The sequence below is a fragment of the Anopheles coustani genome, chromosome 3, assembly GCF_943734705.1.
Source record: "Anopheles coustani chromosome 3, idAnoCousDA_361_x.2, whole genome shotgun sequence".
In the NCBI taxonomy this organism is placed as follows: Eukaryota; Metazoa; Arthropoda; class Insecta; order Diptera; family Culicidae; genus Anopheles; species Anopheles coustani.
Genome location: NC_071288.1, coordinates 41,643,598 through 41,658,324, shown reverse-complemented (window position 1 = coordinate 41,658,324; position 14,727 = coordinate 41,643,598). Strand labels below are relative to the sequence as shown.

Below are 14,727 nucleotides of genomic sequence, written 5' to 3'. Positions count from 1 at the left end.
TAAGCAAATGTAAACACAAAAAGTGGTATCTTTCTTCCCGTGCGGTGTCCAGCATTCAGGCCAACACATACAGATTGTTGTTTCATATCACTTATTTGTTCAGTGACATTTCTTTAATCATAGTTTGGATTTGCAACTCACTGTTTGCCTCATTTCTTGTCCTTTTTTTCACCAGAGCCCGTATCCTAGCTATCGCCCTGTCACCAACAGCTTCCGGGAGGAGGAGAGTCTGAACGTTATCAGCCCCAGGCACTAGCATACTTTGCCGCCTTGGTAAGCCATTTGAGAAAAGCCAGAAGTGCAGCGCCGCCAATCCGCGGCTAACAACAGTGTATGATTTATGGTTCCAACAAATCCCCGGCATCGTCCCAGCCGGCATCGGCATCTTCGTCCACGGCGGCAGCTTCCGATCGATCGATGAAGTGTAAGTATTGCAGCCCTGAACGTCGAGAACGAAGTGCGTCCTTATTTCCCCCGGGATAAACAATTCTTAGACATGAGAAGCATTTCACCATCCAACTGTCCGGTCGGGGCCGTCTTTATTTACGGCATCCCCCGGGACGGGACGTCTGTCTCGCTCATGATAATTCACGGTCACCTCAGTTCGGTGAAGGAAGGTGTGCTCTTCACCTCTCGGTGGACCGGGCGGAGGACGTTCGGCACACAAATAGGTCACTGTGATTCGGGTGGATAATTTTACTTGTTGGTCGTTAGTTTTCTCATGATTAATTACTTTTTTCATGAATTGAAAAGGTCGCTCGGATGGAGCAGCAAATTGTGTTGCCACTGGCAGATGACACTACCGGTAATTGCCGGTTTAGGGAGTTTTAAGCCGGAAGTAGCTAAATTGAATTAAATTATACTACGTCTTTAAGCGCAAGAACGACGCTTCGAAGTCTCTAAGACTTTTATTAAATGTTCTTTGTTCCGATACTAACCATAGCCAGACAAATTAAGTATAAATAATAAAAAAAAAAACAATAGATAACTTTATATCAGCAAACTCTCGGATGTAATAGACATAGCTTTTTCAATAGTAAGGAAAATGCACGCGATCGATCCACGAGCACATGTGGGTCAATTTTGAGCAATTCAAATAGAAGGATCTTACATAAACAGACCGGACCTCGCTAGGCAGGTGAAGGTGTCCATAAGAATCGTAAACACTCACCTTAGTGTGACGACAAGTGTGTCCGTCTGTCAGCCCGGCAGAGTGACATGATAAAACATTTATTACGCCCGCGCCATTGTAGTCCTCGACGGTGGTCGCTTAATGACGGCAAAGACGATGTAGAAGCGCGTAACGATGGTGGCGTTTTATCGCTTCGGACCGGTTTGTTATCTCTTTTAATTATTTCACCGGACATCGGCGGAGATGGGTTCGGCGGGGTCTTGAGCATTTCATGGAAAATCAGATGTGTACGTTTGGTTAATAGTCGATGTTTTTGGATTGAATAACAAACAGTTATATATTTGTTTTTTTTTTCTGATAAATACCCATCCACTCCTCACAGCTAAGGTGCAAACTAGCTTCCGCCAGAATGCATCATCGATCGGACGATGGGGCCGATCGACTACGAATCCGGTAACCATCCCGACCAGTACGGTGGTGAGCGGGGCGGGCGATAGCTACGGATACACGCTAACGGGAAGTCCCAGCCCACCGCACAGTCCCCCGATCAATATGCCCCCACCAATACCGCCCCGACCTGTGATACGACAGTCAAGCTTCACCAAGATCGGATACATGATCAACACAGCCGTCAATGGCACTAAAAAGCAATTTAGTAGCAGCAGCAGCAGTAACAGCGGCAGCTCTGGTGGTAAGTAAATTTGGCATTTTACTCTGGTTTAGTTTGCCTTACATTATTTTACAATCCAATATTTGTTCTATGTGATAATATACACACGTTATATTTAAAAATGACTGTTTCTTTATATTCTTATACTATCATCGAGATGCTTATACTTGGGTGGTGTCTTTTTCATATAATAGCTTCAAAGTATAAATCTTTCCCTGTCTATTATTTTCTTAATTCTTGATGTATCACAAACAATCAATTTCGCAAATAATTTAATTAACTTAAAATTAATGAAAACAAAACAAAATGTATGGATCTACAACATGTTTTATAGTTTTTCGAACCCACGGCATCTGACGTGGTGTGTCCTTGCGTTACCGCTGGACCATGAGCACCACCTATGTAGTAGTAAAAAATGATCTGTTTCTAACTACGATCGTGTAACCAGCCCTCAACAGCTATCAGTTCTGAAAAAGGATTATCACTTGCACGTACGTTTGTTCATTAATTAATGCAGGTTGCTATTGGAAAGATAACCGTCACATCAATACACTGGTAAATTAAATTGCAGATGTGAAGTTTTAAATGTACGCTGACAACCTGAAGGTACGGATTTTGAGCCTTGGTTAGTATCAAGTTAACTCCCAAGGTTGTTATATAGACGTTCATTCGTAACCAACGTTTGAATTTACTTCTATAATAAAAAAAAAGTTGCACCAGGATGGAAAATATATCTATATTAATCAGCTGCTATCAAACATATGATTTCTGTACCAACAAATCTGTTTGATTGCAATTTAACGGAATACTCCTATCTGTGTATCTACATCAACCGCCGATTTTAACGTCAAAAGGAACTGCTGAAATGCTGTGGTGATCCAACCTCTTAAATCAAGTATTGCTCCGTTCCAGCAACCTTGAGTGTGGTCCCAGTTTTGACTAGTGGTGGAAAACCCGAATCCCAACTGCGAACTCCAATCCTCAAATCCGAATCTCAATCCATCAAACAGTCACGAGGCACTGTAAATCAATCAATGCCAATCGATAGGAAACTGCTTATCCTAATCTGAATCCCCATCAAATCACAACTGATAACTTGCTTTTCCCGTGATAAAAACATGCCACATATTTCCGTTGTGAGGTTCACCGTAGTACGTAGCTCTGCTGATCTTAAAAATCAACTAACGCATCGAAACGATGTTCTTCGCAGGCATTGAAAATCGGACCCAGTGATTTTTGTTTGTAACACTATCTAAAGAAGATTCACAATAGAGATTAATATTTTTAATAAAAATCTAGTGAAAAAATAAATCAGATACTGGTCTGAATCGTTGTCACTCCGTGGGCTAAATGGAATGGTGAAACACCTCAGATAACCACCGTTAGAGCCCCGCTACACGACCCGCAAAATCTTCGCGGTTCGTGTAGCCGCGTTCTGCGGTACCAATGCTGTTGCCAGTCATGACCCCCGCCAGCCAATGATAAAATATCACCGTAGCACGTAAATTTATCACCGTATGTCCGTTTATTTTGTTTTTGAGATTTGTTATGTTTACATCTATTTATTCTTCATCTTCTTCTTCTCGCGCATTTGAGTTTGCGGTAGCTGAAAAAACTTCGCGGGTGCAGTTTTCGGCTCACGGAGCTGAAAAGTTTTTGACGTAAACTTCTCGGTTTTTCCCCTCTTTTCGCCGCGAACTTTTTGAGTTTGCGGCTCGTGTAGCAGGGCTCTTATACTACCAAAAATAGGTTCAACATTTTTTTCATCAGAGATCATCCTCATCATCAATCTATGATAAATCAATCTATTGCCAATCCATTCTATTCTATCAAAATCGAATCAAATCGAGCCACAAACTAATCAAATCTCATTCAAATCTCAAATGAATCAAACCTAATCTGAATCCGTCAAATGGGATTCAATCCATTAGAATCCGTCGAGGGATCGAATCTTCGAATCTGTCGATTAATGATTCTGCCAACACTATAGCCGGACCAGTCATCCGCACAAAACCGTCAATTGTAGTTCACTCCACGAGTGTTCGTATCCGAGCTGGTGGTTATTCGAAAGGTATTAAACGCTTCGCAATTCGCCCAAAAAACTTCGCGCGTAACGCACGCCAGCAACTGTGTCACGAGGTGCACGCAAAGCGCTGGATAGGTGCAAAATGGAGTATTTTGTCGGTGGTTTGATGCGAGTGAAGATGGTTTTCTCACCATCCAGCTAAGCGTGTGTGCAAGATTGTGGAGTTGTGCCGTGCAAACTGCTTGTGGCGAAAAGAACGCTGTCGGAAATAGTACCGCGGTGTTTGTGTGTGTGTGTCTGAGGTGCGTGAGAAAGAGAAAGAGGAGATGGGATTCGAAGAACATGTAGAAGATAACACGCATTTAGAGTGAGAAGAAAAGAGATCATGGGGCATGGATTTCTATAAGGACACATACGTCCGTATGGAGCCGTGCCATTCCGGTTTCTTTTTCTACGCTATCGAGTGCGTGTTTTTAGTGCTTTTCAACATGAATTCAGCAAGCTTGGGTTATTTTCCGACCGCGTACGGCATCGCTTTGGTTGCAGATTGCCTGGACAAGTGACATCATTCATGTCCTTTTCGTCGAGATGCTTGCGAGTGTGGTGGAAAAATCGAAACCATCAAGAAGTTAAATGTCAATAGTAAAAAACGACCATCGATTGCAGTTCTATTTGTGATAGAACAAAATAAGATCGGTGTGTCTTCCTTCGAAGCCAATAATGCCGTGAAAGTAAGCCTCAGGACTCGGTTTGCTAAGGAAAGAAATGGAAAAAAACGCTTGCATGACGTAGAAAAGCGAATGTGTCAAGACGAAGAAGAGATTTGGAAAGAAGTTTGTCCACTACTGCATGCGAATCCGGTGGTTCCGTCAAGGTCTGGTTGAATGAAAGAGTCGGCAAGTGTTGGCGGATCGCGAATAGGATCCACGGATGCGGCCCATTGGTGTATGTGTGTGTGTTGTGTTAATGTGTGCGGTTGCGAGACTGTGACGTAGGGATTAGAAATTAAAAAGTGGTTTTTCTTAAAGCCTATGTTTTTGAATTATTTTATTCTAGTCCTCTTCCGGGAATAACAGTTAGTTTCTTCAATGTCACATTTCGTCCGCAACATCGGCAACCGAGTTCTATAGTGTAGATGTAAGTTGCAGGAAATACTGATAACTACGATTCGTTTACCGATGCCGTTTTTACACTCAATTTACTATCCCCAGTCAATGTGAAATCTTCCAAATAATCGATGCTAAATGTCGCCCTTTTGTATCTCTTTCGTGCAGCGTGTTGTTCGTAAGACATAAAACGGGATAAATTTGTGTTGATGCAGGAGCGGTCAAAAAAGCGAATTTCATTCCCTTTCCAGTGCATTAGTGTTATAAAGCGCAAAACGTTTCACTGTTGTTTCGCTGCGGCTTCGTTTCCATTGCTTCGCAGCAGCAGGCTCCAACAGAACCGCATCTTCTCAACGATATAATTTTTTTCGCTTGCAACGATAAAAGGTGGCATCTTCCCGTGTTCCGGCGGATCGATTATTGTGGTCCTTGGTTGATCCATCGAGAGAAAAAAATCTGTCACTAGAACCGATTCCGCTGATTCCGAGTTGTGAATTGTATGAAGTCCCACTCCGGTAGTGGTCGCGATTGGATTTGACATGGCCGGTGAGTGTGTTCTATCAAACTGTTCTTTTTATGCCTTTGAAAGTAGGATGAAAATTATCAAAAACCACCAACAAACGACATTCTAGTGCAACAACAAACAACCATAACCTCACTCTCGCTCCACATCGGCTTCTGTGATTGTGTACCATTTTCTAACCCCATCTCTCTTTTGGGTTCGCTACCTTCTTCTTCTTCACTACGCTGCTACGTTATCTTTTGACGTTTCTAGTTAAAAAAATGTAGATTTCTTCATTTTGGGGAGAACCATAAATTGGGTTTCTTGCGAACCCGCGAATATGCTAACGCAGCTTTGACGGGAATTCTCATATCGATATGTTGCGAGCATGAAGGAGACGACTACACACAGCACCTGCTTGCGATTTCTCGGGCGTGAAGAGCACCGCAAGTAGGTGCGGAGGCTACGCGCCGTCCTGCTCGCGCCTGTAAGTACGTTATGTTTTGCACATTCTCGTGAAACATGTGCTCCACAATGTTCTTCCGTTCCGCTGCTTTTGCATCCTTTCGAAGTAGTATCGAAGGAGAAAGTTGTCTGAGAGTGGAAATTTCACAGTGTTTTTTTTAGTTTAAACTGTGTCTGCAATTGTGTAGTATTTTTCAGTCATTACACAATGCCCTATCCCGGAGGCCTCCATCGGCTTTTAAACCATCGACAACCTAAACCGATCAATGAAAACCCATAATAATAAAAAATAAGCGTAAACCAATTTTTTTTTATTTAATTGGAAATTTTTCCTTTTTAACCACTGGTTTTACAACAATTGTTCAGCAATTCAGAATGTTGGGTATATATCTCCACATAGTCCAAGTTAAGCATCGATCCATCACGTCGCAATTTGCCATTACCCAACCGAGAATAAATCCTACGTTGGAAAAGATGAATGAGTGGGTGGATACAGGGAGGGGAGGAGTTGGGGTGTTTGTTGTGTGGATCGAAGAGAGAAGTTGAGCAGATTAAAGCACCCCACGATCCTTAAGCGCCATAAGCCAGTGATTGTGTCATCCTTGGCGTCCCCCGGATGATTACAATGCAAGCAAAACCAATTCATTCTCCAAAGCATAAAATTGGCCAACGTATTTGGCCTCGTGCGACCGTTTTTCTTGATTTGGCATATGTTCAATACTTGAATTCGGTTGATTGGGATTTAATAGACTCTCCCGGTAGTGGACGAAGAAATTTATACCGTTTTGTGGTATAATAGAAAACAATTGTATGTGGTTTAAAGACTATTTTGTCAACTATTTTGTCAAAAAATCCAGCAAAGCTAATGACTGTTTTGAACACTTATTGTCAACAAGTATAGTAAGGAGTCTCATAAAGAGAAAAATCGATACATATAACATCGGTTGAATGAGAAAGTTAAATGTTCATAATTGCAAAAAGGCTTTTGTCTGTTTACATAGTTCTTAAATTATTCTCTCATTCTCAGCAGAGATTATTTTTAAATTCGTTTTTCTGGCAACTGTTTTCAGCTGGTTGATGACATTGATAAAAACAATAAAATACAATCGTCGTTATTACTCATTGCCGTCCACATTTTATTTTAATTTTTTTTTCTTTCCAAAACTGGGGCGTTGAAGCAACCTTTTAACGTTAGCGTTAACCTCTTAACGAAAGGTGACATTAATTTCCAATCGATTCTATCCCATTTTATCCATTATGCACACAGCAAATTACCTTCTTCCGTTGCCGCAGGCAAAAGGAACTGCGGCACGCCACTTTATCCCGCGGGCGGCAAACTCCTTCGTGACGTCGTAAGGCACACAAACAGGAAATTGGAAAAAGTGTTCCTCTCCGAGGTCGCGCCGCACAGACAACGTCATCTCCGGAGTCTGTACTAGCTGCACTTTACTGTTTCTAGCCCGAAAACCTAACCAGAGACAAGGCAAATTTGGTTACTCGGTTATGGTGTGCGGTAATCCAGTTGAGCGTTCGCAAAAGTCTCGTTTCCTCTCCACCATTCTGGCAGTTTTTCCATCGGTATGCCAGGATGTGATAATGGTTGGTCGTTATTTTTAATCTCCCCCGATATGTCGTAGGTCTCGATATGGTCCGCACTGGCCCGGGTGGAACTTTAAGGGACTTTGCTACGGGCCGGGAAAGTTACCTTGAGCTACAAACACGCTTCAGACGAAGCGTTCATTAGGTCGAATGATACGTTATTGGCTTTACTAATTGTTCGATAATTGAGAGTAAAACTAGCGCCAGCGATCGTTGTTTATTTGGGAGACACCGGCTTCGAAGCTTTGGGAAACTTTGGCAGGACATCTTCGATTTATTGTTGGGTAATGCAGCATCATTGCAGGGTTCCCGCATTCGTATTGAGGAATTTATACCGAAAGGATTCGAATACGGAAGGATTGCACATCGTGTGTGCAAATTAGATTTTATTAGATTGAACTGTTCTCAATGCGCACACTTTGGATATTGTTGCTGTGAGATATAAGCTTGACGATCAATGGATTGTGAACAACTCTTGTTGTTATTCGAACATTATGAATGAATTTGCCCCTCCCTCTCTCCCTCACCTGAACCCACCCCACTGGTTAAGTTCAAAACAAGCAGCTTCAGATGCTAAAGGCGTTTCATACGATGCGTAGATGGACACTAATAGTCGAATCTTTAGTTTTGAAATCAGCGGGTTCTATCGAGATAAAGTTAGCTGATTTCTGATTATATTACCTTGACAATAGCAGTATTGATTTATTATTTTTTCCCATTACGTAAGTCTTTCTCCAAGGGAAGAAAATTATGATGATAGAAAAAATGACACCATCATTTGATTCTTTCAAAGCGGTTATGGATGCCACAGCTTTTTTTTTATCTTCCATTTTTCCATCATCGAAAACAATCTTTCATTTGAATAATTAACGAGAGTTTATGTTTCTTTACATCGATGTATGATTCAATTTTATTTTATTTTATAAATGGATGCAATGGATCTCAGACTTTTCAGAGGCATTTATATGCATGGCATAACATTTCCGACTGAAGGATATTTCTACGTAAAGGATATTTAAACTGTTTGAAAGACTTTATGTGAGTCTATGCCTGGTAAAGTAATGCAATTTTATTGTTGGATAATTTTTACTATTCGTTCAATATGCTCAAAGTAAACGTAAGTAAACTTGTTTATAAAAAAGGTGCCTCCGAATGACCTTTCTTTGGAAGAGTCAATCGACTGTGAATTGTATTTGTTGCAGTTGCTGATGCATTTTCGCGACAAGCTATCAAGATATGCCATTTGTGCAAGGTCCCCCCCTCTAGCACTCCAAACTTCTGCCCCTTTTAGGGCGTGTACAACAAACAATTAAAATATGGACAAATTTGTTATATCAAAAATGCTGCATAGCTGATAAGATACATGGCGTGGGGGTTTGCTTATTTCTACGTACATGACGAACTACAACGAACAGTATTCACGTGTTGGTGTATCAGCTTTGCTTTAGAGGTTGGTTGGTGAAGCGGTGTCGCAATCAAATGTTGATTAGAGAATGTGCTCTGATTGCGAGGAGAGTGAAACAAGAAAAAGCCACGACAAAGTCACCTTTCGTTCCATTTCTCAATGGTTGGCGTGATGCTCGAGGCTGATGGTTAGTTGGACCGCGTTCCCATACGCACTAACCAATATTTACAAAATGGAAACAATATTGAGGATGCATGCGACCAAGACCAGAAAACGTTCAGCACCGTATCAAGATGACGCATTGATTAGGCACTCTTTATTGAAATGCATCACAGTTCGGTTTTAAAAATATGCCTCTCTTATCGTTTAAATAATCCTTTCATACCACACCAACTCTAATTTATTATACCTTCTTCCTTATGTCTTGCAGGTAATGGCGAAACATCGTGGTGCTTTTCACAGATAAAGGGTGCCCTGGACGATGATGTTACCGAGGCCGACATCATTTCCTGCGTCGAGTTTAATCACGACGGAGAACTGCTGGCCACCGGTGATAAAGGTGGACGGGTCGTCATCTTTCAGGTAAGCTCGAAGCATCCGCCAGGAAATCTTGCAGCATCCTTAACCCATCCCTTCGCTGCAGAGTTCCATGGCAGCAAAACTGTAACCAGCGAATCGTACAAGAAAAATCGCACATTTTCGCGCACATTCAGTCCACCGGGCGCGCACACAGGCAGATATTGATCATGAAGAAATGAAAGTGCTCTCTTTGGCCTCGGGCGCTGATGTCGAAAAGCCAGTACGGCGAGGGAGGGGGGTACGCACGGTTTATGTAACACACCGGTCCCCGTAGAACCGGTCAGGTTCCTTTTCATTTTCATTGACTGTGTGTACGGGATGTTTTGAAAGAGGTCGAAAGTGTATTGCACTGGTGTCAAACTCATGGCCCCGTTTTGCCCGACTTTCCGGCCCACGGTGCCACAACGTGTTGAAAAATTAGCAAAGAAAAATATTTCTTAGCGTAGCGAAACATTCTCAACTCAAACTCCAATGGGATTTGGGGATCTTTATGTATACAACATCTTCTCTAAACCATAAAATCCACATACCTTTGAAGACTCTCAGACACCACACAAGGTATGTTCTTGGTTTTTTCTTTTTACGAAATAAAAAACATAATTATAAAAACTAAAGCATCCATAATATGTTTATCTTTAATTTATCCTCGATGTTTACGACTAAGCAATTTTGCACAGAACTACCCAACAAGTTTTGTTGAGCAAAATTTTTTGCCTTTGCCTCTAGAAGAGGGTACTAACTACAAACTTCGTTTGTTAAATTGTACATTAGTGACAATATCGGCCACCACCACCACAAGTTGGGGCTTTAAGTTGCTTTCGTAGAGATTGAATGAGTTGAACACATGTTTGAACAGTTAAATGATCAATTAAGTATTTGATTTACACATTCAAAATGCATAAAAATGAAAAGGTTGTTTTTAAACGTTGAAAGAAACATTTAGGAAAGTACATGATTCAAACTCAACATGTTTTATTCTTAGCTCTGTCCACTTGGCAATAGTTGGTGAAAGATTTAAGAGCTAATGAATAAATGATGAGACTGGTACCCACCCAGATGTGCTAATTGCTGGAAAAACAATTATAGTTGCGACAGAGTTTAGTCGGGACTCTGCGAGCAAGAGTTTAGTGGCGAATGAACCGAAACGGATGTAAATTTGACACGTGACAAATGCCGTATGAATATGGATGATCTTAACTAGCACCGGCACAGCTGTTGTTGGTTGGGAGACGCCACATAGATGCGATTACTCGCAGTTGGCTCAAAATAATTGTGTGTTTCTCTTCCCCGCACAGAGAGATCCTGCATCGAAAGCGGCGTCACCACGACGCGGCGAGTACAACGTTTACTCCACCTTTCAGTCGCACGAGCCCGAGTTCGACTACCTAAAGTCGCTGGAGATCGAGGAGAAGATCAATAAAATCAGATGGCTCAAGCGCAAGAACCAGTCGCATTTTCTGCTCTCGACCAACGACAAAACGATCAAGCTGTGGAAGGTGTCGGAGCGCGACAAGCGGGTCGAGGGCTACAACACACGGGAGGACAATGGGAGCATACGCGACCCGTCGTCGATCAGCGCGCTGCGCGTACCGTCGATCAAACCGATGGACCTGATGGTGGAAGCGTCGCCGCGTCGCATCTTCGCGAACGCGCACACCTACCACATCAACTCGATCTCGGTGAACTCGGACCAGGAAACGTACCTGTCGGCGGACGATCTGCGGATCAACCTGTGGCACCTGGAGATCACCGACCAGAGCTTCAACATCGTCGACATCAAGCCGGCGAACATGGAGGAGCTGACGGAGGTGATCACTGCCGCCGAGTTCCACCCGACCGAGTGCAACGTGTTCGTCTACTCGAGCAGTAAAGGTACTATCAGGTTATGTGATATGCGATCGTCGGCGCTCTGCGATCGCCACGCGAAGCTGTTCGAGGAGCCGGAGGACGTGGATATCACCAACAAGAGCTTCTTCCGCGAGATCATCAGCTCGATCAGCGACGTGAAGTTGAGCAACTCGGGCCGCTACATGATCTCGCGGGACTATCTGAGTATTAAGGTGTGGGACTTGCACATGGAAACGAAGCCGATCGAGACGTATCCGGTAAGTAGTAGGAATCGAAGGAGATGGAAAGGAGCTGCTTCCCGTGTATGCAAGGGGGCCTTAACTAATGCTTTCCCAAACCATTTTCCCTTTCGCTGCGCCATAGGTTCACGAATACCTCCGCACGAAGCTGTGTTCGCTTTACGAGAACGATTGCATCTTCGACAAGTTCGAGTGCTGCTGGAATGGGAACGATTCGGCCATCATGACCGGTAGCTACAACAACTTTTTCCGCATCTTCGATCGGAACACGAACAAGGACGTCACGCTGGAAGCTTCGCGCGACATTATCAAGCCCAAAACGGTGCTGAAGCCGCGCAAGGTGTGCACCGGTGGCAAGCGGAAAAAGGACGAGATCAGCGTTGACTGTTTGGCCTTCAACAAGCGGATCCTCCACACTGCCTGGCATCCGCTCGAGAACATCATCGCCGTGGCCGCAACCAATAATTTATTCATATTTCAGGATAAGTTTTAGCTAATAGTAATAGTAGTAGCGAGGATAATTAATTATTATTATAATTATAATGATTATTATTATTATTATTGATAGATTTTCCTGAGGATATGAAAAATGGATGTGGTTGTACGAGACACGGTGGTGAGGAAAACAAATGGGTTTAAAAACGGGGAATTTGGTAGATGGTTCCGATCGAGCAAAAACCCCGTTCTACTGGAACCTGATGCAAACGAATGCCTAATGTTTCGTGCACGGGAGAACGGATGTAGCGGTTGGTCAGTGCAGCGAGCTGGATGTTTGATGCCCGGGGAGAGAAGAAGGAGTAAGTGGGAAGCGAGTGTTTGCCTAGGTAGGTAGGGAGTAGCAAAAAAAAACGAAACCTGTAAAGAAGTTAATGTCGAGCAAACGCAGAACAACAAATGATGGGGAAGATACAATCAAATGCGATGCAGTTGAAGGAAAAGCTGTGTGGTACCCGGGGGGTCATGATCAAATGGTAAATTCATCCAAAAATTCAAAAACGCTAACCGTACTGAAAGTTTTTGTCATTAAATAAAGGTTTGTGACGGACCAGGAAAAAAGGGTGGCACGGCAACGTAAAACCGCGGAAGGGGGCTTCATTGCAACCATGAAAAGGGGATCTCTTTTTCGTCGCTTGTTTTGAGAGATTATTTGCCTGTGCTTTTTTGCAATCCTTTCGCTTCCGTACGTGAGTGTAAGATCGTGCAATCCCAACCCCCCTTTGTCATCCCGGTCAACGATCATAATCCAACTAAGCATTGTAAGGAGCAACACCAGAAACAAAACATTTGAAAAATAGCATCATCCAGAGGGAAATCCATAGCTTCAGTACTAGCTTAGCAGCGAGGGCATGAAAGCGGCGGCACAATTATTCGGGAAACGCCATGCGTATGGGTAAGCACGCGCGGGTATGTGTGAATGTGTAGTGCGAATGCATGGAGTAAAAGTTCCCCTGAGAAAAGGAGTAAGAAAGTTTTGATTAGCAGGGGCCGGGAGGGGTGATTGAGGAATGATTGCTGTGTGTGAGATTTGCGAGCATAAAGTGAAGTGAAAACGTGGTGTGTGGGTTGGCGTGTATATGAGCGTCGTCCGTTATAACGGTAGGGCAAGAACGTAATAAAGGAAGATAGATCGTTAGTCCTGGATTCTAAAAGTAATAAGGCAGTTAGGGTAGCAGTGAAGGTAGACGATAGGAGGCAGGAAGTTGTAAACATGAAACACGAATAAGAAAAATCAATCATTATCCCTGCGCGCCAAGTAGGCATATTAAGCAACACTCTAACAGTGTAGCGTTGGTGTATAGTTGGAAGAATATAACACCTACTAAACAGCATCTACCGTTAGCGTGAGTAATAATTTGGTATCGAAACAGGACGACACCGGACAGAATCACCCTCACTAAGCTAGGCAGGATACAAATGGATAAGTTTGGAGCTCAATTCACGGAGCATCCACGTCAGACAGGAAGCGGAGATTGTACGATTCGCGGTAAAGTCGATTTTGCGTGGAACCGGTAAGCTTTTTCAACAACGAACCGTATAGCACGCGGAAATGGAACTGGACGATTGGAACAGTGTACAAGAAAGCAAACAAACGCCCAAAGTTCAACACCTAGGCCCAGCGGGAAGGCATATCGTGCAACAAGCTTTTACGTGGCAGTTCAACAGCTACTCACTCACTATCGGTTTAAAATCTTTTTCGCAAATGGCCACGTTTAGATTTTGTAACATCAATTCGCTGTTCTCAGCTTTGGAAACTATATTTTACTTAACTGGCCGATTTGTGAGTAGCCAACAAAAGGGTAGAAGTTTGATTGTTTTTATATTTTTAGCAAACATGTGAATATGGAATACCTAGTTTAATGCGAATCCCTCCCCTACGTTACGTAAAGTCTAAACGTGGCCAACATAAAAAGAGTTTTCAAAGATGAAAAACAGTTTAATGATTTGTTTGTTGAAAACCTTCGTAAGCCTACTTTTAATGATAGCAACTTTACATAACTTACCGCCAATTATCAAACGCTTCCTTAACCCTCAATTGAGACGAGCACTATAAAATTCAAATTACCATAGCAACGTGAAATGGTTCGTTAATCCAACTGAAGATCGGTAAAGAGGAGAGGTGGAAGGATACCATGTAAGGAGCCATACTTTGTTTACCTTTTACGAGCAGCTTAAAAATGTGTTTCGGTTTGTTTAAACAGACAATTTGGAATAGTCAGACTTGATTTCGACCATATCATGGCAACCAACAGGATCCATATCCAATGACTTCGCAGCGAGGAGCACTTTTGACTACTCCAAACTTTATGCTACTACAATATTCGCGAGGTCCTGAGCCAATGGTCCAGAATTTCCGGTAACCTGTATCGTTTTGGAGATTGTTGCGAAAATCTCTCGCATAATGCAAGTGTGTTTGTAATCAATTTTTGAATAAACTGTCAAAACAATGGCGGTGGAAAAAAATAGCTTTGCATCGGTCTCTCTTTTTACCGATCTTACTTTTATTCCAACTAACTCCTAGGCTTGATTTACTTTTGCATTCTTCTGGAGCTTTTGGTATTGACTTACCCTTAAGATAGTATGTTGTTAACAGTTTATTGATCCTGATCTAAGTATGCTGCTACTTGGCTTCAGACTGTCCCGTGTCGTGAATGAAGA

At 42.7% G+C, this 14,727-nt stretch overlaps 1 protein-coding gene across 1 annotated transcript; it reads left to right on the top strand.

Annotated features, from left to right (window-relative positions):
• Positions 1-333: 333 nt before the first annotated feature.
• LOC131261321 (protein phosphatase PP2A 55 kDa regulatory subunit) lies at positions 334-13,400 on the top strand. The gene is made up of 5 exons (XM_058263329.1): positions 334-424; positions 1,437-1,823; positions 9,336-9,487; positions 10,780-11,589; positions 11,696-13,400. The coding sequence occupies exons 1-5, from the start codon at positions 334-336 to the stop codon at positions 12,062-12,064; spliced, it is 1,809 nt and encodes a 602-aa protein (XP_058119312.1). The 3' UTR covers positions 12,065-13,400.
• Positions 13,401-14,727: the final 1,327 nt, after the last annotated feature.

What these genes read in the sequence shown, in the direction of transcription:
- LOC131261321 (XM_058263329.1), top strand. Translation starts at nt 334, where the DNA reads ATGATTTATGGTTCCAACAAATCCCCGGCATCGTCCCAGCCGGCATCG. An exon ending in TTCCGATCGATCGATGAAGT is followed by an intron (nt 425 to 1,436) that starts GTAAGTATTGCA and finishes TTTGGTTAATAG; the next exon opens with TCGATGTTTTTGGATTGAAT. An exon ending in AGCCGATCGAGACGTATCCG is followed by an intron (nt 11,590 to 11,695) that starts GTAAGTAGTAGG and finishes GCTGCGCCATAG; the next exon opens with GTTCACGAATACCTCCGCAC.